This window comes from Poecilia formosa, unplaced genomic scaffold (assembly GCF_000485575.1).
Source record: "Poecilia formosa unplaced genomic scaffold, Poecilia_formosa-5.1.2 Scaffold214, whole genome shotgun sequence".
NCBI lineage: Eukaryota > Metazoa > Chordata > Actinopteri > Cyprinodontiformes > Poeciliidae > Poecilia > Poecilia formosa.
In genome coordinates this window covers 484394-508284 of record NW_006800153.1, presented here as the reverse complement: position 1 = coordinate 508284, position 23891 = coordinate 484394, and the positions used below count along the sequence as shown (strand labels likewise).

General features: G+C 39.0%; 1 protein-coding gene across 7 annotated transcripts in view; it reads left to right on the top strand.

The window, feature by feature from the left end:
• map4k2 (mitogen-activated protein kinase kinase kinase kinase 2) overlaps positions 1–23891 on the top strand; it is a 36944-nt gene that overhangs the window by 10828 nt on the left and 2225 nt on the right. The window contains exons 4-33 of one of the 7 annotated variants that reach the window (XM_016679549.1): positions 219–283; positions 588–643; positions 1193–1240; positions 1339–1381; positions 2157–2229; positions 4116–4247; positions 4377–4439; positions 6996–7077; positions 7439–7555; positions 8240–8318; positions 11612–11670; positions 11761–11807; positions 14236–14274; positions 15045–15078; positions 15968–15971; positions 16041–16121; positions 17185–17351; positions 17565–17606; positions 17723–17731; positions 18371–18455; positions 19337–19416; positions 19575–19635; positions 19723–19846; positions 19987–20045; positions 20363–20466; positions 22022–22199; positions 22273–22341; positions 22427–22513; positions 22593–22663; positions 22752–22807. In XM_016679549.1, the coding sequence (XP_016535035.1) occupies positions 219–283; positions 588–643; positions 1193–1240; positions 1339–1381; positions 2157–2229; positions 4116–4247; positions 4377–4439; positions 6996–7077; positions 7439–7555; positions 8240–8318; positions 11612–11670; positions 11761–11807; positions 14236–14274; positions 15045–15078; positions 15968–15971; positions 16041–16121; positions 17185–17351; positions 17565–17606; positions 17723–17731; positions 18371–18455; positions 19337–19416; positions 19575–19635; positions 19723–19846; positions 19987–20045; positions 20363–20466; positions 22022–22199; positions 22273–22341; positions 22427–22513; positions 22593–22663; positions 22752–22807 (2214 nt within the window). Of the gene's footprint in view, positions 1–218; positions 284–587; positions 644–1192; positions 1241–1338; positions 1382–2156; positions 2230–4115; positions 4248–4376; positions 4440–6995; positions 7078–7438; positions 7556–8239; positions 8319–11611; positions 11671–11760; positions 11808–14235; positions 14275–15044; positions 15079–15967; positions 16122–17184; positions 17352–17564; positions 17607–17722; positions 17732–18370; positions 18456–19336; positions 19417–19574; positions 19636–19722; positions 19847–19986; positions 20046–20362; positions 20467–22021; positions 22200–22272; positions 22342–22426; positions 22514–22592; positions 22664–22751; positions 22808–23891 lie in introns of all 7 variants that reach the window. The other 6 variants (XM_016679550.1, XM_016679545.1, XM_016679547.1 and 3 more) reach the window with 6 other exon arrangements.

Here is a 23891-nt window from a genome sequence, read left to right as displayed (position 1 = left end):
CAAAAAAACAATATGTAATGCATCCAACCATCATGGCCTGTTTGCACTTTCATCATGTAAGACTCCACTGCTGAAGAAAAAGCATGTTTAAAAGACAAGCTGGGAGCTCGTTAGAGAGGCTGCCAGGAGTCTGACATTAGTTGATTCATGTTGGATTTATTTATGTCTTGACACTAAGCTACCATTTCAGCAGCAGTGAAAGGTTTGTGTCTCCACAGGAACACCAAGCTGTGGATCTGTATGGAGTACTGTGGGGGGGGGTCGCTTCAGGACATGTACCAAGGTATGAACACACTTAGTGCTTTCTATGGCTGACCTTGAAGTCGTCCTGTTTAACTGACATTCATTTTGTTCTGATATGTTTCTCATTCTGAGGAATTTTCTTTTCAATTTATACTTTGGCACTTATCTTATAAAATTAGACCAAACTGTATGATGTAAACTTAAAATAAACTTTATAATTAGCAAATTCCAGAATTCTTCCACTTTCTTATTATTGTGAAAGAAAGGCCAACTTTAGGAAAAAAAAAAAAAAAAACATTCAGGTTTTTTGGTCTCTAAGCTGTTAATCAAACTGTTGTTTGCAGTGACGGGTCCACTAAAAGAGAAACAGATCGCATTCGTGTGCAGGGAAACCCTTCAGGTAAGGCTTTTTGGCTCAAAGCATCTCACTGCTGATGATTTTTTATTAAAGTTAACTTTAAACAGAAATATTGCTGCAGCCTACCAGCTAAACCTTAGTGTCTTACTGTCATTGTGGCACACTGATAGACTCTATGGTCTTCACTGGGTAATCAGGCTTTGTTAATCCTCTCATGGAGCCATGAATGAACCATAATGACCTTCCCTGTAAATGTAGCACCAGTTCTAATGTTATCTCAATGCTCTTTGCAAGACAAACAGGCCGAGTTCATATCCAACAGTCTAACTTCATGACACAATGTTGGTGGCTCTTGTTGTGTAATTGGTGTGATGGCAGGTTGTCTTGACAACATGCCCAGTACGGCCGTTTCTTCTGGGTTCTAGATTTGCTGCTTAACTGTTTTAGACAGTGAGTCGGATGCTTTATAGATCTGGATCTCCCTGACAGTTGAATCTTCCATAATCTTTAACATACTTGAATTAAGATAATTCATAATAAAAACTATATTTGTATGGAGTTTATCTAAATTACTTTCTGCCTTTTTTTCAGGGTTTGTATCACTTGCATGAAACAGGCAAGATGCACAGAGACATAAAGGTATGGCATCTCTGAGTCTGACTGTGGTAGTGATAAAATCTGGTAAACTGTGGGATATACTGTGTATGCAAACTTAGATGTGTGTCTGCATCTTCTAGGGAGCTAACATCCTCTTGACTGAACGAGGTGACGTCAAGCTGGGCAAGTAGAGATCTGCACTTACACACCTTCACAGACACTTACACTGCATGAAAAAGCACTAGCTCCACTGGGAGATAATTTCACTTCTAATAACAGTTTTCTCATGTAACAAGTGAAACAATCTACCAATGGAACTAGAACTTTTTCATCAATATTAAGCAATTATTGACTTAAAATATTGTCTCATTTCTTGCTGTAAGGTTACTTGTAAGGTAATTTTGTTCTGTATTATTTCAAGTTTACAAAGATATTTAGGTAACACTTTATTTGACGGGATGTGCATAAGACTGACATGACTGTCATAAACATGACTTAACACCTGTCATGAAGATGAAGGAGTCTTCATGTCTGTTTACAAGTGTTGTCATGAAGTGTCATTCGGTAAATAATGACACTTTTATTGCAAAGTTGCATTAAAAGTCCATTAAAATGGTCAACTTTGCATTACAACAGTCATGAAGACTCCTTCATGTTCATAACAGCTGTTATGTCACGTGTATGACAGTGTCATGTCAGTCTGATGCGTCAAATAAAGTCTTACCTAAATGTCTTTGTAAACTTGAAATAATACAGAACAAAATGATCTTACAAGAAACCTTACAGCAAGAAGTAAGAGCATGTTTTAAGTTAACTAGACCAAAATTAATTGGTAATAAGTTGTGTTTTTCCAGTGTGCACATCCACAGTGTCGACTCCATGGCATGTCTGAAGCTATCTGTGCTGGATTTCAGCCTCCAACATGACTGTGTGTTTGTCTTCTTCCTGCTGTGTGTAGCTGACTTTGGAGTGGCAGCAGAGATTAGCGCTTCAGTGGCCAAACGAAAGTCTTTTATTGGAACTCCTTACTGGTGAGTTAACCCAAACTGTTGATGTTGGAGGTGTCTGGGACAGACAGTGGAGTTCATGCTTCAAACAATCAATCTAATGTTTCATACTTCAGTCTGACAGGCAGAGCGTGGTGCAGGTTTGGCCTAACAAGCAGCTTGGACTCCATGTCTTTAGAATTGCTAAATGATTCATTTAACAGACTGTGCTTGAATAGTGAACCTCTGTTTACTTCAGACAACTAACTAATGTTTTTTTAAGGTTAAGTATGTCATTTACACATATTTTATTATTTTTTTAAATTATTTTTTTTATTATTGTATGTCCTTCCTGTAAAAAAACACTTGTTCTATAATTTCTCATTTATTCCATTTGAATTTATTCCATTTGCATTCCAACCCCCTGAAGTTAAGGTTGGAATGTTCCCAAGAAGGGAATATTCTCTACTGTTCTTAATCCGGCCTCGGCTCCTTTTCCTTTCCAGCTAAAGAGACATTTTTGAAAATAGTTTTCCAGGCCTTTTAAACATATTTCAGAGGTTTTTTTTTTTTTTGGACATTGGTTGTTTATTCTTGACTTAAGTTTGCAAAACTAAAACAGCAGCATTACATGAAGAAGACGATTTCCCAAGATGATAAATGAAGTAGCTTTATCAAGGATGTGTCTGGATTGTGTTAAACATTCAGGTTAGCATTCCTGTTAGTTTTTAGACCTATCACTTTTTCTTTTTTTTCCCCTCCTCGTGTATTCTCTCAAACGTTTGAAGAAATTACTGCTCTCCATGCAAAGTATTCTTCTTGAACTGAAATGAAAATCTGCAAAATATCCTCAGAAATCCTGTGAGACTTGCAGGAAGCCTTGTGCGCCATAGAGCTGTTCATGTTGTTGTTCTTCAGCTGTGTTCATGGGTTTGTTGGAAGAATCAAACAGTCTTAAATTAAAACGCTCAACAGAGCTTTACTTCATCAGAATTACAAGGTACATTAATATCATACAGTGTATGCAGAGATGCATGTCAGATGGTAGTATAGGCCTATTTTATTTTTCCTCTCTTTCTCATCTGTTCTTCCAGCTCTGTGAGAACTTTAGCATTTTATCATGACACTGTTCAACTGGCTTAATGTTACGTTAGCATGTAAAATGTAAGTTCATGACACTTGAAATATATTACTATTCTTATTCCACTCTTTATATAACAAAGGACTTTAGCAAATGGTCCGTTGCTATAGAAACATTGCACACACTCGGCTTTCTAATCAGACGACCAGACACAGATCTGGTCAGCATTTCATGGATATTGAGCTGTTAGCATGTCATCAGAGTCAAAGAACTGTCACACAGCAACAGTCTTCAGTCAGAAGCCTCTTCAGATTTATTGCAAGACTGACTGCTACTGGAGCTCCTACCTGCCAACAGCACCACCATCCAGAATGATTCATTGAAGAGATCTATCTGATCTACAGCAGAGTGAGATAAGGACTGGTTCCCACCAGTCAGGAATATGAGAACATTCTCTCTCTCTCTCCCTCTCTCTCTCTCTCTCTCTGTTTGTGCTGAAGCTTACACTGATTTTGGAACCTTGTACGGAAACAGCAGGAGCAGAAACACAAAAGACGCACTCTCACACACACTCACACACAGCAGGACTAAACTTGCAGAGGACACAGAACCTTTCCGCTTTTATTAGAACCAGCTCCAGTGAATCCAAACAACCAGCATGCATCATAAACATATGAGGGTCATGGAGTTTGTAAAATCTATTTTGAAATATGTTGTTTGTTACATTGCTCTGTCAGCTGACTCAGAAAACCTTAAACTCGGATGTCTTATGGATCCTAAAGTGTTTACTTCACTCTGACCACTGGTTTCACTGGTCTGACCAGCAGTCTCCTCCCCTTTCCCTGTTCAGGATGGCCCCAGAGGTGGCTGCAGTGGAGAAGAAGGGCGGCTACAACCACTTGTGTGATATCTGGGCTGTTGGCATCACTGCCATCGAGTTGGCTGAGCTCCAGCCGCCCATGTTTGACCTCCACCCAATGAGGTGAGTCAGCACAGACAGCTGGCAGAGTGACTCAGACAGGAGACAACTGGACTCCGGAGAACAATACAGAAAACACATTATGGCGAGCAATAAAGGTCAATTTATCCTCTGTAATGAAATGTGTTTCAGAGCATTGATGCTGATGTCCAAAAGCAGTTTCCAGCCTCCAAAACTAAAGGATAAAACCAAGTGGTAAGTTTTACTGAGCTGCTTAAAAATGATGCAGAGTAGCAGGTGAAATGGTCCAAAGATGAAGATGAACCTTTCTGTGAAACAGGAAATTATCGTTCATGTAGTTTGTCAGACAGTCTGACTTTTTTTAGATTATAATTTGTTCTTTTTGGAATCTTTCTTAGCAGAACTTATACATGAATTACATTTTAAATCCATATAGCTGACATATAGACAGTCTGCAATCGTGATGAGAAATTAGAAGATATTCTTCTTTTCATATTAGTAAATATAAAATAAACATGGAATATGTAGGTAATTAAAATTCTGTGAATAAAACAAATGTTCATATAGGCCTTACAGATGAAACAAAGAAAAAAGTTAAATCCTGATGGAATATCTCATTTTTAAAACCTGTTGTCCTTCAAATGAATCATTTCTGTGATAAGCTTGTTGGCAGACATCAGGAAATCACGAGGCTTTGGGGCCGTTTACCGGGGCATTGCTACTGTCTGTCACAGAGACATTAGTTTCTTTTTCTTCATTTTCTAATAGAATTTTTTTTTTTTTTCAATTTTTCAGCACACTTTTCAATCTGTGCTTAAAACGTCTGAGCAAAATGGAGAAATTTAAGAAAAAAACACTGAACTAAAAACTTGTGCTTTTAGATTAGTGAGTTTGAAACGGTCAAATAAAGGACGTGGTTCTACTACTATTATTTAGTTATAGTCTCTGATTATATGTTGTATTTAGGAGTATTGATGTGTAGACTTATTAACTAAACTAAAGTGAGGTGGGATTCAGTGAATACAAACTTCCCTCAGCTCCAGTGTGTGGCGTATGTGGAGGTTTGAGGTCACTTTGTTTACATTGTATTTAGTTATTTTTGTTTAATATTTGCATGTTTGAAATTAGAAAAAAAACAACAAATGACACCTGAGGGATGCAACTTTACACAAGAATTGGACAAAAGACAGGTGTGTGTTTTATGAAAGGACTATCAAATTTTGAAGAATTAGAAATTGTGGTTTATATATTATTAGTATGTCCACATGCAGCCAGGGGACAACCATGTCAGTAAGTGTTAAAGTGGTACTAATGAAACTTTTGGGAAAAGACCACACCTGGCCTCCCACTCCCATCTTATGCCTCATAGCAAAGCTTCTACACATAAAATCCTCTTTCTCTCCTTTAACCTCCAGATTCCCTGGTTTTCACCCACACTGAAGGGCATTCAGGCTTACTTGGAAAGCCACATTGAACTCTAACCAAATGTCTTCCTTTCCATTTGGCCTTTACTAACTAGGAATGATGACAGAAAACCCAGTTCAGGATCTCTCATGGTTTGGGGGATTCAGTAATTGACTTTTGGGATACTATCAAAACACAGAGATTGATTTAAAGCAGTAAAATCAGTTTCAGTTGTCAAGCAGCAGAATTTGGGAGGCAGTTGTTTAGAAAAGGGTTAATATTTTTACAGGACCAAAACCTTAAAGCCTTTGTCAGTTTAAACCTGGATCTGACTATTTATCAGATATAATAAAAGGTTCCTTGTCTCAAGCCTTTTGCTCAGCCAGTGTTCCTCAGCGATATTAAAGACTAACTGTCACTCTTAAAGCTGCTTCAACCAACTCCTTACCCTGAGAGGTTAACATCAGCTCTTCATCTGGTTACCGAGATTCCTAAACCTGCTGAGTTTTACCCTGACCTGGATCTGAAGAAAATCCTTCTTTCTGGTTTAAGGATCCCCACCCCTCTCCCTTCAATGAATTAGTCAGATTAAGTAGCCATGCGGTCAGCTAGGATTCACAGACCTCACCCATTAACGGTCGATCTCTTTCTGTTTTGCAACTTGCCCTTGACTCTGAGTCAGGCATCATTAGTGACTCGTATGGAGCCTCAGGGATGTTGTTTTAATTACATTGGGCTTAGGACAACCTTTGAAAACCTCCCATAAATTTATGAACCATACCTAAACACCATTTTTACCACCACTAAAAAACTAAAGATTAAGGCGACTCAAATAATTGAAGGCCCAAGTCTAAGATTTTAGATGCTTCTTCAGTAATTATTTGCAAGTGCAGCTTAATTCAGTAGTGCAGATTCAAAGAGTAAAATTAAATCAGTTTAACTAACCTGTCATTCACTAATGCTGGAACTGAAGGATGCTGAGTGGAGGCTATTGGAGACCGAGCGGTTTTTATACCCCAGTCAGATTGGATCTTCTGGAAAATGACTTAAATATTCCTTGAGTGGAAGGCAGACTGGAGTTCAGTCTTCTTTTCCTCTGATGGATTCTCACTGTCCACATTCTTTGTCTTTGTGGTTTGAGCCACAGTCTTTGGAACTTAGAGGTTACAAAGCACAGTCTTCAGCCCATCTGTGGCTCCGGGGCGTCTACTCCTGCTGCGGGGTTCTTTGTCCATCTTGATCATAGCTCAGTGTCTGGCAGGAGGAAACAACCTAACATTATTATTTAAAGTGTTTATACTTTATTCACAATCATATTATGCATGGAAATAATGAATGTTCTCACCTGTTGTTTTTATTCCTCCTGTCACTCTCCTCTCTTTGCAGGTCTGCAGGTTTCCACAGCTTTGTGAAGATGGCTCTCAATAAAAACCCCCGTAAAAGACCTTCTGCAGAGACACTGCTGCAGGTTAAATGGCTCTTCCTACTTTATAATTAATCAGCCACCAGAGTTTACAAAAAGATGTCTTGAATATTTATGAGCTCAATTTGAGCTTCAGCTATACAGACAAAAATAAGTCTGACAGAGGTTCTGTGACTGAAGAAAGGTTGAAGTTAAGATGGAATTTATATTGTAAAGCATTAAAATGATGTAATGAAAACTGCAAGAAGAATCTAGTTCTAAATTTTTCTAAAGAACTAAACAAAAACTGCTTAGTTTTTTTTTAGTTCTTCAGCTCAGAAAAAACTGTAAAGCCGTTGTTGGAGCAGTGACTTGTGTCTCTGAACCATTTATGGAGAAAGCTCAGCATATCTTGTTGTGGTTTCAGCATCCGTTTGTGACCCAGCTGCTGACCCGGAACCTGATCATTGAGCTGCTGGACATGGCCAACAACCCAGAGCTGCACAGTGCTCTGACACACAGCATCGATGACAGCGAGCTGGAGGTCAGTGACTGAGACTCATCAGGGCTCAGCAACATTTAAATATTTCTTTAAAGCTGCATAATGAAACTTTTACAAATAATATATTTTTATACATATTTGCTAAAACTCCTTCCATGTTGCGACAGTATGGTATGAGACAGATAATCTGTGATGAGATTGATCTCCTCCACCTCCTTCCTGTGCTGCTATTGCAGTCTGAAGAAATGCATCACTCAACCGAAAACAACCAATCAGAGCCGGGAGAAAGGTCTTAGTCAATCAAACTCATGTACTCTCTGCTAAATGTGCTAATGACAAAGAAGCCAACAATGTGAGTTTCCCAGAAGTCTTTGGGATCATCAAGATGAATTTCGGAGAAGCTGAGTCCAGCACGTTGTTTTTCACCAGCAGTGGTTTTCATCTTTGGCCATTTTTGAACTTTATAAGGTCTTTTGTGACCTCTTGGATGAGTCGTCACTGAGTTCTTGGGATAATCATGGTTGGCTGAGCGCTACTGGATCACCACTGTTCCATGTTTTCACCATTTGTGAATAATAAGTGTGAAAAACATGCAAAAAAAAAAAAAGGAAATCAGGAAGGAGATGAACATGTTTTCACAGCACTCCAGTTAAAATTTCATTTCGTTTTCTGTATTATTACTGCCATCCCTGTGTGAAACACTGATGGGTCTGGTGCTGTTGACAGATTGGGGAAATGTCTCCAGACAAGATTCAGTCAGCAGGAAAACATCTGCCTGCAGAGAGGACCCCTTCTGAAGAACAATGTGAGTTCAACACACACACACACACACATACACACACACACACAGACATGAGTCACAATCCAAACAGAGTCCAACCTGATGGAAGCAGGTTTTTCCTGTCCCAGTCCTCTCTTTAGATGTTGGTCTCTTGGTTTCTGCTTCCAGTTGTTTCTGACCTTGATGCAGGAGGATGTAACGTCGCTCTCATCGTATCTGTCTGACAGAGAATCTGTGTTGGCAGCTTTAGATGATTAGGGTGATGGCAGGAAGCCTTCAAACATGAAAACCTTGAAGCTTATCACCAAAAATCAATAAATCATACAAATACACACAAAATACTGCTCGTCAACCATAACCAGGACTTGACTGTTGTAATGCCAATAAAAATTGCATTGCAATGTTTTGTCTCATTTCCTGTCAGAAACAAACTCTTTGATTGAATAAAATACAATTTAAATCTAAATATTTTGGGGTATGAATAATTTTGGGCTTAACAGTAGATGTCAGAAAGAAAAATAGCACCAGTGTTTCCCAACGTTTAACTCTCAGTCAGTTTGGCTGTTTTATATGTTGGTATATTTTCTGTAAGAACGTCCAGTTTGTTCTTGAACTCCATTGTATGTTAACATACACTTGATGGTGGTTCTTGTATAGCAGATGGAGAAATTCCTGTGTTTGCTGCTTGTACTTGCTGTAAAGTGGCTTCATTGTCTCCCATGACCCTCCGTGTCCAGAGCGGCATGAGCCATATTTGGGAGGAGCACAACAAGCTCTCAGTCAGGCTGCTGCTGTCCTGTAGCTGCTCTGTACATGTGGGATGAAGGCAGAGGATGGCACTAAGAACATGCCTGCTGTGTGACAGACACAAGTGCTTCTATGTAGTCACCCAGTGACTTCATTCTGCCGGCCTGCACAGTGTGTCTAGTGTAACAGACTAGCCTGACATTCAGACCACTGCTTTGTCATGCATCAGTCTGGTGTTCACACATAAGCCACAAACACCTATACCTCAGATTTACTTCAGGCGACTCAGAGGGCTGCTGCTGCAAAGCTTGGCTCTGTGTTTGAAGTGTCAGTGTGGAACTGGGTTGGGTAAGAATGTGGTGAGTTGGTGGATCGCAGGCCTGTGCATGCTGACAAAATGTTTGGCTCAGAACGTCATAAATATTCCTTCAAAAATGAAGAATGTATCCATTATCAGTAACACAAGCTGCAAGTTCCATTCTGGCGTAGAATGAAACTCTGTATCTTGGGACTTTAATTGTTTTCAGAGTTCATATGTTCAAAGAATCTAACCTTTTATATTCCTCTTGGCAGGAACCCTCAGCATCTTACAAAGATAACAGATTAAGTAAACATGTCTGCATCCAAACTTTCTCTCGTACTGTGTTACTGATCCTGTTTCTTTACTTTCTGCCCTCTGACTGCAAGGAACATTCTGAAACAGCATGAGTGTGATCTTTGATATTTTCTTCACCACTGCTGACCACACCCAATACACCAAGCTTTGTGCAGTTACATCACCTTGGCTTTGCGTTGCTGCAGTGTCTCAGTTTGTGAACTGTAAGCTGCAGAATTAACACAGGATATGCATTGTGCAACAGCAGGTTTAGTTATGATCAATTTAAAAATGCTGAAGGATTTTTTTTTAACAAACTCACATTTTAAAACTTTTTTATTTAGGTTGGTAAAAAGAGAAGAAAGAAAATAATAGTAATACGGACAAGCTCACATTACCAAAGAGATCAAACTTATTAGAATAAAGTTTGGCTTACTGCTCAGATTTAATCATCAACAATGTAAAAACACAAAGGTAACACACATTCAGAAAAAAATATTCAAGTTATTTATCCTAAGCTAACTTATCTCTGCCCAGACATAACCTCTGACTTTAGTCATCCTTAATAACCAGGCAGTCTCCACCTGTGTTGTGGTCAGAGGGGCTTTTGCAGCATTTCCTGGTGAAACTGCAGCGTTTGTGGGGAAAACCAGGGAAATGTCAGGAGCGTCGTTTCATCTGGGGAAATAAAGGTGCAGGCTGCTTGGCTAGTGATGGGGTCAGCTTGAGGGGCTGTTGCTTGTTCTCTCTCTCAGGAAGGTGGGATTAATAAAAAGTGAAGTGTCTAAGCTGTTCTCTTTTTATCTCTGAGGCTGGAGCAAGTGTGGAAGGAGTAGAGGGAACATCAATTCAGTAACACAGTCAGACGATGTCTCTGTTTGGGGAACCTACAATTCAAAGATTCCTTCTGCTGAGTTATGAATAAGCCAGCATCTTATTCCTTCGGCCAGGATTCAGACACTGGATGCTTTAACCGTATTCTGAAGGCACTTTGGATCCTGGGAGATCTCTCCCTTTGACAGTGATGATGGGACGAAGTGAGGTCTTTTACCTGTGTCACATGATCACGCTGTGACACTGGAGTCCCAGGAGAAAGACTGTGAGTCCTGGGACTCGCAGTCTTTATACCAGTCTCTCTGTTCCTTGTGGTCCAACATATGCATAGCAACCAAACCATGGCTATAATCACAGAGGGATCTGTCAACTTAAGAGAGGAAGCTTCACTCATCCAGTGAAAATTTGCTCTGTGTCTAACTGTGTGTTGAATCATTACAGTCAGAGGAAACCTGAGGTTATGCTTAGGTTGTTCTGCAGTCTGAATTTTTATTGTTGTGATGGTTCTGTCTCTCTGCTGAGTACTTTAGTGATATGGTTGTTGCAGTGGAGAATCAACTTTTTCCAACTAAAGAGCTTTGATCTATGGCAGCGCAATGTGTCTAAAAGGCACATAATGTTCCCTGTTGGTATAGCAGAGTGTTTGAACTCTCAGTTGATCTTCACGTCACAGCTAGTAAACTCACTGACTGCCAGAGAAGAGGAAAAATATCTCAAGCATGTACTTTCATTTCTTAAAGGAACATGATGTGCAAAATCCTGACATTTCCTTGTTCTATTTATAGTTCCCACATAGTGTTAAGTTTAAGAAAACTACTGCAGAGCATTCGGTGCTGATCCTTCCTCCTGGCCTGAAGCAGATGATCAGAAACATTGTGAGTTAACTGGGATGATATGAGACAGCAGCTTCTGCTTTCTGGTTTAACGGTTTCCTCATTTGCTGCTTCAAACGCTCTGTGAAGTCAGCTCAGGCTCACTGTGGTTAGACGTCAAACACAATCTTCACACTTTGTGTCTCAGTCAAGTCAGAGCAGAAAAAAACAAGTGATACATTTACTGATCCACTGAGCTGCTGTGTAAAATCTGTGTACAAACATGTTCATCTACAGAATTTATATCAACTCTGATGTTCTCTTTGCAGTTGACCAAATAAAGTTTGGACGTCCACTGAGAAAAGTCACAGAGCCTTATCCTGACTTGGTAATGCATTCTGACTGCTCTGCTCCTGATGACATATGTGGCACTTCATTAGCATGACTGATGGCTGTGTTTTTGCTCTGCTTTCTGCAGGGCTCCTATGATGACTGGAGCATGTCTGGAGATGAAGAGAACTCACCGTAAGTTGTTTTGTTCCTTTTAATCCTTATTCCGTATTAAAACATATCGGGGAAAGTCATTTTTTATTTAATGTGCCTTTACCTGACAAAGTGATTTTTTCTGAATGAAACTAGCGGGGAAAACACTGTGGAAGACGAATATTTCTTATCCACTTACAGTATATATTTTTATTGTTTAGTGTGTTTTATACACATACAGATAATGGTTTGTTTATTTCCAGAAGACAGTCAAATGTCTTTATTACATAATTTAGCTGGTTATCACAGAAAATGTTGTTTAAGTCTTGGGATTTTTAAAACATCAATTTAAAGAGGTTACTGTTTAAGTTGGCCGTACTGTTTCAGAACAGTTACAGTTTCAGGGTCTGTTCTGAAAACAAGCTGAGTCATCGGGTCAGTGACTGCAGGAATGACCAAACCTATCCTGTGTTACGCCTGGGAATGTTTCTTTATTTCAGACAATTCTTGCTCCAATCTGTAGTCATGCACTTTGTCAGCAATGAAACTGTTCCCTATGAATACACACGCATGACCAGGTAGAATGTAAATAAACTGACAGTTGATCCAGTTTTAGTGACCAAAGCTGATGTTCCTGCAATTAGCCAAAAACAGGGACAGGAAAAAACCCAAGAGAGCTTCAAATAAATACTACAGCAACAACAGTATCTTACTTTGAGCAGCCTTTGAAGGTCCACACAGAAGTATTAATAAGAAACATTATTTTTTGTCACCCCAAATCATATTCTGTTCATATGGAATAATTATGTTTACTCCTGTTTGGTTCAATACAGAACAAATCAGATTTATAAAATGAAATGAGTGTTCCATTACATGCTTCACCTACAGACTTTGCTTAGACATTTAGGAAATATTAACAAATATACAGTTTACTGAAAAGGTATCATATTAAAATTATAAGTGTGTTGTAGGACATAATGTGATAGACCAACAGAAATAATACATTATTGTGAAGATTGGATCAATTTTTATAATAATACAAATCAGTCACTACCGGATTTTTGGATAAAGAAATAAGTGTTAAAAGATTGAAAAAAAATAACATTATGTATATATAAAATGGACTGATAATTATCAAACATTTATTTAATGATCTGAAGAACAAACAGTAAACTCCTAACCTACAGTAGTGCAGAGTTAGAGGTGACCTAGATGTCATGAATTTGATGATAAACTGTTTATTTTAGTTGAAACTTGACTTGGACTTGTCCCTCAAAGACTTGACCTAGAAAAAATAACTTGTGAGCGTCTTTGCCAGCAGGACAGCGACCCGAAGTATACAGCCAGAAGTGCAATGGAATGGCTTTAGAGATGTGCTGAATATTAATACATGCCACACTTTTCAGATCATTCTTTTGTTAAACAATCTAAATACCCTGAATGTATCATTTCCTTTCCACTTTCTGTTATTATACATACATTAAAATGTGTTGTAGGATGTAAGGAGTATGAATATTTTGCAGGGCCATGAATTCAATCATTAAAGTTCACTATGCAATATTTTCCTCGTGTTTATTGTAAATAACAAGTATTACAGTTTACAGCACATCTTTATCAACACAATTTATCAGCAAAACTATGTATGTTAAATTAGAAAATATAGGAAAGTTAATCCTTACAGTCTGTTTTAAATGATCCATGATGCCAAAATGTTTCCTTTGTGAGAAAAATATTTAAAATGAAAACATAAGGACAACTTGAGACTCTTAAAGTTAATTGTATTTAAGTTAAGTTGTATTTCCAGAACAAAATGATTGCAGGTCCTTAAGGTTTTTCTTGTCTTATTGTGATCATCCTGCTTCCATAATAGTGAAAGTCCTCTCCGCTTCACGGACATATTCCCTCGATTTCACGCCTCGTGAACAGTGAGGATCCCACACCACACTGCCAGTCCCAGTCTGATTCTGGTTTCCAGCACAGCTGTGCAACATATCCACTAAACATTAGAACCTTTTCCAAAATCATTAGGTCAGTGCAAGACGGGGCAGCCGCTGAGCCGACTCAGTCGGTCAGCAAGAATTCTGCATTTCCACCTCCAGTCCAGCCGTCTGCACTGATAGTTATACATGTCCAGGTACAGTAATGATTGGGTCATTGCATTTTTCAGGCCAGTTGTCGTGTTTTGTTTTTGCTCAGATAAAAATGGTACACCATGTATACAAATATTAAAAGTCCCTTTTTAAATTGCAAAAACTGAGACATCCAATATTAAAGGACAGGACTTCCTGCTGATCCAAGGTTGAGGTATTTTCAGAGCCGTATTGCAAAAAGATTGAAAAAGTAAAGAGTCCAGGCTTCAGTCGAGGTAATCAGTGCTTGTTAGAAGAGGACCTTTAGCTTTACTCCCTCCTATTGTTCTGGCCGATTGAGGCCTGTGGTCAGATAAACACCGGGGGTCTTCCTGTTGCAGGAGCCTGTTGGAATGTGTGGAGCAAGCCCTGCAGATGAGGTAGGCCACGCCCGCCTGCTCCAGCCTCTCCTAACAGCTCTGTTTTTCCATCCCACCTGAAATAAACCACTCCAGTTGGTATTATTATGATGCATTTGTCAGCTAATGTCAGTGTGGTTGCCATAATCTTCAGGTTTGTGTTCATGTGCTCTTAATATTGCCCTCAAACTATGTGAACTGATGCAGATTCCAACCAGGACAGGCCCAGTGGTTCTCAGCTTTGAGGGCTTCTTTGTCTGCTTCATTGTGGCATTTCCGTCAGAGTTTGGTCCGTGTGCTGCTATTGTCCTACCTTCAAGCTCCCCAGCATCTGCCTCAGCTTGGTGTCGTGTTGCTTGTCCTGGATCTAATTGAATGATTTGACTAGGCATGGTATTGGTATGAGGTTATATAAAGGATTTAAAACATTGATTTGACAAAACCACTGAAATCTTCATGCTTTTGCTTTGGTTTAAAGTTCTTGTCATGAGATGCTTGCATAGATGTCAGAATGTTTGCTCTGGGTTTATGGACCGTGGTGCAGCTCTCTCCCTCCAGTGCAGAGCATTGCCTGCCAGCTGGCTTAAAGCAGGCTTCTACATTTTCCCTCTGCTTACAAGGCAGACAGATTCAGCTGTTTAGAAATGTTTCAGACAGCTATGGTGTGGAGACTGATACCATGATATGTTTTCCTCATTATAGTCAGAGTTAGACTCTCATACCAGCCCATGCCTAGATTCAGCCATCAGATTTTGCAGTGACCTGATGATTGTTGCTCATTTGTCTTTCAGGAGTTTAACGATTGCAAGAGCGCCATCTGCTGATGTGAGTATGACTCTTATTACCATGAAGTCAGTCTTTATTTCTGTTGCCTGATGTGTTGACTTGATACAAACTTCCACAGTTTTAACTATGCTATAATTATACTTTACCTCTTAAAGCAATATTTTAGAGATTATTTTTTTCAAAACTAATAATCCCTTTACTTTGTCTTTGTACTTTCTGGGAGATATTTATGTTATTTCATTGAGAAACCAACTTATTGGTTGAATCGACTAAAAGTCCTTCAGAGCCACAAGCTGCTGACAAATATTAACTGTTTGTTTCTTAATTTTAATGGAGATAAAATTTGATCACAACATTACAGAGTTTGATTCTGAGGACAGCTGTGGTTTAAGACTCTTATTTGATTTTTTAATTTGATCACAGTTAATCAAACGATTGATGAATAATCAATTATCAACTAGGGATGCACAATATATTGGTGCTAACATTGATATTGGCTGACATTAGTAATTTTTAACATATGGGTATTGGTCCGATAAATGAAACTGGGCCGGGATCAATAATATTTATTTCCATCTTGTTGCCAGTTGTTTGTAGAGGCACGGTGGAGGAGGTTGGTGATGTGGTGTGTGTCTGGTCATGTGACAGGGATAGTGATGCAGCACAGCATAGTGGTGTGATTGTTTTTTTCAAGGTGTTGAAAGGGTAAGAAATATATGTAATATTGGTAAATATCAGTTATCGGCCTTGACAGTAACATTAATATCGAATGTCAATATCGACACAAATCCTTAGCCAAAATGCTGCTTTCCTATTGTAGAATAGGAAAGGATATTTTCTACTCTATTTTCATGTGTGGCACTGACATTAGCGGTGTTGGAGAACTTGGAATCACTCCAGTGATGACTCACATGCTGGTGTTTTACAGGGAGGTAGGAAGAGCGGTTTGTTCAGTCCGACAGCCTCACTGCCGGCCTTCAGCTCTTTAACTTCCAACACAGAGGACAGAGACCTGACGCTGAGACCGGCCTGCACACTCGGCCCTGATGCGGCCATCACAGCCGACCCCGGCTCTGCAGCAGGTACACCTCAGTACACACACCAGTCAGTCACACACAGCTTGTTTCATATGCATCAGCAGAGGTCTGCTGGTTCTGATCTTGTCACTTATTATAAGTCATCTGTTGGTTTTTTAATCCAAAAATACACATGCACAGTTTTTTCTAAGGGTCTTACTCAGTTGTCCATTTCATTGGGGGAGAGTGTGCTATTTCTAATAACTGCAGACTCATCATCAGCAGCTTTATTAAAGACACAAATAGGTTCACATAAAAAAATATTTTTAAAAATTAATGAAATCAAATAAAAAAATAATAATCACAAATACAAGTTACTGATTTACAGAAAGACTAAACTGCCACTGGTTCCACATTCTGGACTTAAACCTGACTGAGCTTTGTGCAATATCTGTTAGTATCAGAATGATGTTATTTGTAGAGCCACATAATCTACACATAAATCTATACACAAGGTTTTGTAATACAGCCTGAAATGTGGAGACACTAACACCAACAAATAACTGACTAGCACATTATTTATGTTGTAATTTTACCCTGTTGTGGAATAAAACTATTTTACCAAGCATTGTCAGGTGAAGTCACTCAGTCAGGTTTGTTCATATATTGTGCACAATGCAGAGAGCTTGTAGGACAATCAATAATGAAGCAGGTCTGGGTGAAAAGCTCTGCCAGGCAGAGACAACACTTGAGTTTTATACCAAGGATAAGGGATTCAAAACAAGGGGTGAGACAGTCTGGTTCTGATGCAGCTGTAGAAAACAACTTCCAACTGTGTACATGTAACCCAAATAGTTATTTTGGTGAGAGTTCACAAGCATTTAATATAACATGATCAGCAGATGTTAACTTGTAGTAATTTCCACCATAACCCTTACTGTTCAGTATAAATGTTTTTAAATATTTTATATTCCTACCTTTCTGTGACTCTACATGCTTCGATTGTCTGTCACTTTGATGCTGTTGCACTGGAATTTTTCACAGCGGGGCAGTAAATGGTTATTCTATTCTATTCTATTCTATTCTATTCTATTCTATTCTATTCTATTCTATTCTATTCTATTCTAAGTCTTGTCCAGGTGTTCTGCCACGCAGGACATCAGTCAGCGTTGCAGTGACCCATGTTTGCCACCACAACACTCTGTAGTAGCAGAGAAAAGGATGGTTTCCTCCCCAAAAAGAGAGACGCCACTGTCTCCAGAGTGGAGCACGCTGCGGAAAAAGCCAGAGGACTCAGTGAGTTTTTAATGAGAATGCTTCTCTCGTTAAATGAGAAGCAAACGTCAGAGCGCTGGAGTGATTTGCTAACCTAATAACTTCCTAATGATTCTGTTTGAACCCTGTAAAGGTTGATAGGTGCAGTGAAAGTTGTTGATTTGGTATTATTCCCCAGGTGTACAGTCTTTATTACTCCCTCTGTGTTGTTGTGTGTAACCTTTGTAATTCTAGAGAGCTGGTTGTCATGGGCTTCCTCCCACCCCTCAAGTCCATGTAAGTGTGAATTCTAACAGCAACCAGCAATAAAACGCCAACACCTTCATGACTAATTACAGACACTTCCTCTCCTAACACATACTAATTAATGCATTGCATGGTGTTACATATAGACTTTCTTGGTAAGTTTTATTTTATTCTTTAAATATTATGTAACGCACCAGCCTCCTTAATGTGTGAGGGTCAAAGGATCTTATTATGTTATCAAGAAAATTCAAAAGCCTGAAAGTTTCAGTAAAAGTTGCTGGGCAGATCCTATCAAAAATAACATATCAATAATAAAATAATACAAAAATACCACCTTCATGTGATCCTCTCAAGATTAACACAGGCAGGAAATAGAGAGATTTCACAAATTAAATTAGACTGAAAAGATTTTTGTTAAATGACACAAGACATCACAAGAATCTGCTACGACTGAAAGTAAGGATGCTAAGAAATAAGAGAAAAACTGAAATTAAAATCTGGAAAAGTCTCATGGTTGAGTAGAAGAAGAATCACCAGTTATGAGGTATCTAAATCCTGATTACACGCTGCAACATGATGTGATTCAATGGCCCTCTTACATGATCTGTGTCTCTGTTGTAGATACTTTGTTTGCCTGTTAAAGAGCCTTTTGCTTGAAAGCTGCATCGATGGGCATTTTGTAGCTTTATTGTACCAACAGCAGCATGATTTCAATGACTGCTTTTTATCACACCACTCCACAACTGAAGGGCCATTGTAATCCTGTCAGACTCAAAGTCATCTGCTTCCTCTAGATGGGAGCCTGCTTTACCAAAGTCTTCAACGGCTGTCCTCTAAAAATCCACTGTGCTGCTACCTGGATCTTACCCAAAACAAAAGGTGAGGACTCTGGCTTCTTAAAGCCCTGAACCCCAGAAAGTTCACTTTAGTTCCGCTTATTTATACTTTGCCAATTTCAGCACATATGAACAAAGTCCACATTTCTTATGAGGTGTAAGAAATGTGGAAAATCAGCAGCTGAGTGTTTGTATTGGCAAGTGTCAACAGCCTGAAGCAAATTCTCCACACATTCTCCTCAATATCTCTGGTGCTCATCTGAATAAACAGCCCAAGTGCTTTTACCTTACGAGGCAAAAAGGTCCAATTCATATCCGGTATGGAGATATATTTGTAAACGGATTCAATTTTAGTTTCCAGTTTGATCCTTGCTGTAAATCAGTTCATAATGCCAGTTGGTAAAATGTTTTGTAGCCTAGCTTTGACATCCGTTCTCCTGAGCAAACATGTCATCTTTACTTCAAAGCAAAAGTGGTCTTTACTCAAAAACCCTGAAACATTTAAAGGTTATTTACATACAGAACATTTCTGTGACTGATAATTGAGTGATGATGAAAACGAGGAGCAGACCACCATCCCACGACTCGTAGAGCCACCTTTAGAGCCACTGAACATGTGTATGAGAGGCCAGCTGTCTTATGTTTACCTCAGTGGGATTTGCTAATTGTTATAACACTTATAACAACACAAGCTAACAACAAAGCATTTCTTTCCATTTCATGTGTTCAAATACAAAAGGATGTTCTGAATGCATAAAGCCCGCACTCAGAGAGGGGCCAACACATTGAGTTCCTCTGGAAACAGAAAGGGTGTACTTAGTTTTTCTCATGCCTGTCCAGTCGCTCATGGACATTTCTTTTCCCTCATGATTGCATTCAGCTGGAGGTAATCCTCTCACTTTAACTCGTTCTTCTGATCCTTAGATCAATACCTGATTCTTGGAGCAGAAGAAGGAATTTACACATTGAACCTAAATGAACTTCATGAGGACACACTAGAAAAGGTCAGAGAAGATCTTATGAACCCAGACACACACTTTCTTGTCATGCTACACTGCTCCCCATCCTGTCCTGAAAGAGATCAGGATATGTTTATTTCTTATATTTCTTTGACAGGCGTATGAAAGCTGTTCAGTAAACCTGACCTCGTTTCTGTCCACAGCTGCTCCCTCAACGATGTACGTGGCTCTATGTCATGAATAATGTGCTGATGTCTGTGTCAGGTAACGTCTCCTCCGTATGCTGCTTCCATCAGACAACATGCTGAGCTTTATAGTATCTGCCTCTCTAAGACCGTGTCCTTTGTGCAGGAAAGTCGTCGCAGCTTTATTCCCACAGTCTAACGGCTCTGTTTGAGCAAAAAGGACATCTGCAAAAGAAACACGGCAGCTTGTCTCTCAGCACCAATCGCTTCACTGAGAGGATCATTCCCAGGTCGGTACAGGTCAGAGTTTGGTACAGGCTGGGCAGTTCAGGCAGAGTTCAACATTTAGAAACTTTCAAATATTCTTTGTTTAACCTTTTACTGAATTTTCTTTATTCCTACACTGAGCTTTGTTTCCTCCCGTTTCCAGAAAGTTTGCCATATCTGTGAAAATTCCAGACACTAAAGGCTGTCGGAGATGTAGTGTGGGTAAGTGATTCAAACCGGCTCTAAAGTAGTTCTCACACATTTTCCAGAGATAATCAAGACGGATGCAATGTGAGAACCCAAATGTCCATGGCACTTGGTCCAAAACCGTTTTGGGCTATTTTTTCCCCCCGTTTGTAAGAAATGTGGGAAATCAGCAGCTGAGTGTTCGGATTGGCAAGTGTCAACAGCCTGAAGCAAATTCTCCACACATTCTCCTCAATATCTCTGGTGCTCATCTGAATAAACAGCCCAAGTGCTTCTTTTCCATGTACTGATACCAACACAGTCTTCAGTGTTGTTGTTTTTCCTTACTGCAGCGAGAAACCCCTACACAGAGAGTACCTTCCTGTGTGGGGCGGTTCCCTCCGGCCTGGTGCTGCTGCTGTGGTATGAGCCTCTCCAGAAGTTTATGCATCTAAAGGTTAGTGCAGATATGTTGTCCCACAAGCACTGTGACATCCACTACTCAAAGTACAAACAAGATCCGTTTTCTTAGCTTCTGTAATTAACACCAGGATGTTGATGTCATGTCTGAACAGAACCATGAACTCTTATCCAACCCTCAAGTTCAGCAGTTAACTCATATGTTGACAGCTGTATTAAAAAGGGATGCAAGCAGGAAATGTGTAACTGGAGTTAATGTCTGTTTGAATTTTACAATTTGCTCACCTTACATTTGGAATCAGAAGTCAGAATTTTTGAGTTCAAGTCAATGAAAAATACTTGGAACAACTCGATGTCGGAATTCCACTTGGAAAAGTTGGGGATTCCTCACTGACACACCATGTTGGACTTTGTTACATAATAACATGATGTAAAACTTACAATAAACACTTTATTTCCACTTCTGACAGGTTGTAACTCATTAAAGGGGCAGTGTTTATATGTTTTCCAGGCACACAGAGAACTATTTAATTGGCAGCGTTATTTCAGACAATGTTTTCTAGGAAAGAGCCACAGCTAAATAGAACACCAGACCAGATGGAGCTTCTATGGAGAGAAAAAAACTGAGAGAAAACATAAAGCTAATGGTTGACATAACAGAAAATAATGGTAGTTGGAGAGTCGTAGAAAAAGAAAGTAAGAAAAGTGGTCAGTTTGTCCTCCAGCATAAGCCTGTAGCAGCGTAATAGCTGGATAACTTTGCTTCCATTCAAATCCATCAGTACTTTCCAGACGTTCTGAAATATGAATCTCAGATTTTGTGACATGGTTAAGTGTGTATATTAATCTTTTTTTGGTAGGTGTAAAACAAACTCCTTTTCATGTTGGAGGCGTTGTGCAAATACATATTTTAGTTCAACATCTTGCACTGTTTTATACGCAAATCACCTTTACAGACTCTAAACTCAGAGTAGATTCAGATTATTCCTCCATCTCCATCTATTCCATCTAATCCTCCAGAAATGGTGACTCAAATATTCTGACTTTAGAAAATAAACCAGCACATTTTCAGGGTCATTCAGTTTCTTCTTGGGTCCAAATGATGTGATCAGATTCTACACTGAGGTATTGCTGCCCTCTACTGGCATTTTAAGTAATTTTTTTTTCTCCAAACAATTTATGGAAGATTTGCTGAATGTGTTTATTTTAAGTTATTTTAATAAATAAAATTTGATCTCATACACGTTGTTTCAGCGCTAAATAGAAATATTAGCTGATGTTTATGAGAGGTTTATTAGATACGAGAATTTTTTTTTGGTGAGGTGAATATGATCTTTTAGTGCATGAATGTTACAGTTGCTATCAACTCGTGTGGTTAATTGCACCCTGGTCATAGTGCAACTCTCCAATGCTGCTGGACTCAAGGTGTTATTTAAGTACTTAAAGGTTTTAGGTTTGCTTAATAAAACTTGTCTGACCTGAGCGACCAAGTAACCATGGTATCCAACTTTAATCTCCCATCTGCCTCCTAGTTTTTAATCATGTAGCTTCACTGTTTCTATTTCTGCTGATTCGTTCTTCATCTATTGCAGCACATACCAGTGCGACTACCAGAGTCTCTGCCAATATTTGAGCTTCTGGTTCTGGTAACAGATGAGTTTCCCCAGCTGTGTGTGGGGGTGAGAGAGTGTAACAATGAGGAGAGTCCAACCAGCCAGCAGCTCAAGTTTGATATAATCGAGCTGAATGCTCCTCCTGCTTCAGTGCCAGGTAGGATAAACCACCATGCTTCAGTCCGTGAGCCTCTCAGATTAGAGCCCGCAGTAATGTTGTCTCTCTGCAGATGGTGGCGCCCTCAGAGCTGTACAGGTTACCCAGCTGGACAGAGACACAGTTCTGATTACAGCTGAAAGTAAGTTACTCTAATGTCATCAACAAAACACATTTCATGACGATTTGTAATGAACCCTGCTTCTGTCCTGATGCTGACTGTGCAGAAAAGGTAAAGATAGTGGACCTGAAAGGGCTTCCATCCAAAGAGCTGGCAGCTGAGATCGGTTTTGACTTTCCAATTGAAACACTAGGTAACAGCAACATTCAGAGAGCAGCTCTAAGCTCGGCTTGTCTGTGCTGACAGCTGAGTAACGTTCCGTATCCCGGCAGTCTGTTTACAGGACAGTGTGCTGGCTTTCTGGAAGCACGGCCTTAAAGGAAGGAGTTTCCATTCGGATGAGGTGAATATCTGCACATATGTGAAGCTGAGTCCTTTACCTGTTATGTGGCAGAATTCACAAACCTGAGTCATGTCATTTTGAACGGCAGGTAACACAGGAAATCACAGATGAGAGCCGAGTTTTCCGAGTTTTGGGAACAAACAGGTGAGATAACGAAAGAAAACAAACATTTAGTGTTCTATTGAGTATTCATAGGTAGGCCTGAAACTACTGATCAGATTCATTGTGATGAATCAGTTATTGAAATAATTGTCAACTAATTATGAATTGATAAATTGTTAGTTGGAGTATACAGACTTAAAAATTTAAAAATACAATCTGCTGAAAGAACACCAACATTAAACCAAAAACTATACAAAAAATATGTATATTTTGCATTTAATATGTAAAAACTTCCTTGTCTGTAAATCTGTAAATATGTTCTACCCAGAACTCCTGAAGTGGCAGTGTTAGCTTCATCTGGTTCACCTGATTTTGTTTTTAAAAATATCCTATTAATCATCTTCTGCTATCCAATTATGACTAAAAAAATGTTCAACAGATCAGCCCACACAGGATTGATGTTCAACCAGCAGAAAGTGTTGAACTTTTCACATGTTGATGTTAGGATTGATTTTAGCTGCAGATGCTAAAAACAATACAAATGATCAAGAGTTCATTAAAATAATGCTGTTATTGCATTTTAGGAAATTAGATAAATGTAATTATTTATTTGTATTTTTACATATTTCTAATATTGTATAAAATACAACAAGTAGTTCATTGAAAAATCTGCAGAATGTTCCAATCTTTTCTCCAATTAATTGATTTATCATCAGAATAATCAATAGAATAATTGATTACTAAATTGATAGTTAATTGCAGCCCTACCTAGAGGAACAGTGCTGAGTGATTTGTAGAGTTTAAACTTCTGGAAAACATTTTTTTCCATGAAGCAGGTTAGTGTTTAAATCCTTTCCAGTGTTTCTTCTTTAATACATTTTTTTTTAGAATTCCATCCATCCAGATGGTCAAATATATTCGAAATATTCAGAGCATCCAGACTTCATTTTAAGACGATGATTGTGATGCTACATATTGTTCAACTCTAATATTAACAAATAAGATAAAGATGATTCTAGGAAATATCTTAGATATGTACTTTTATCAGTGAGAGTGTGACTTTAATTTCAGTTTTGCGTAGCAGTTGTCTTGCAGAAATAAGAAGCAGTATTATCAAACTGACCTA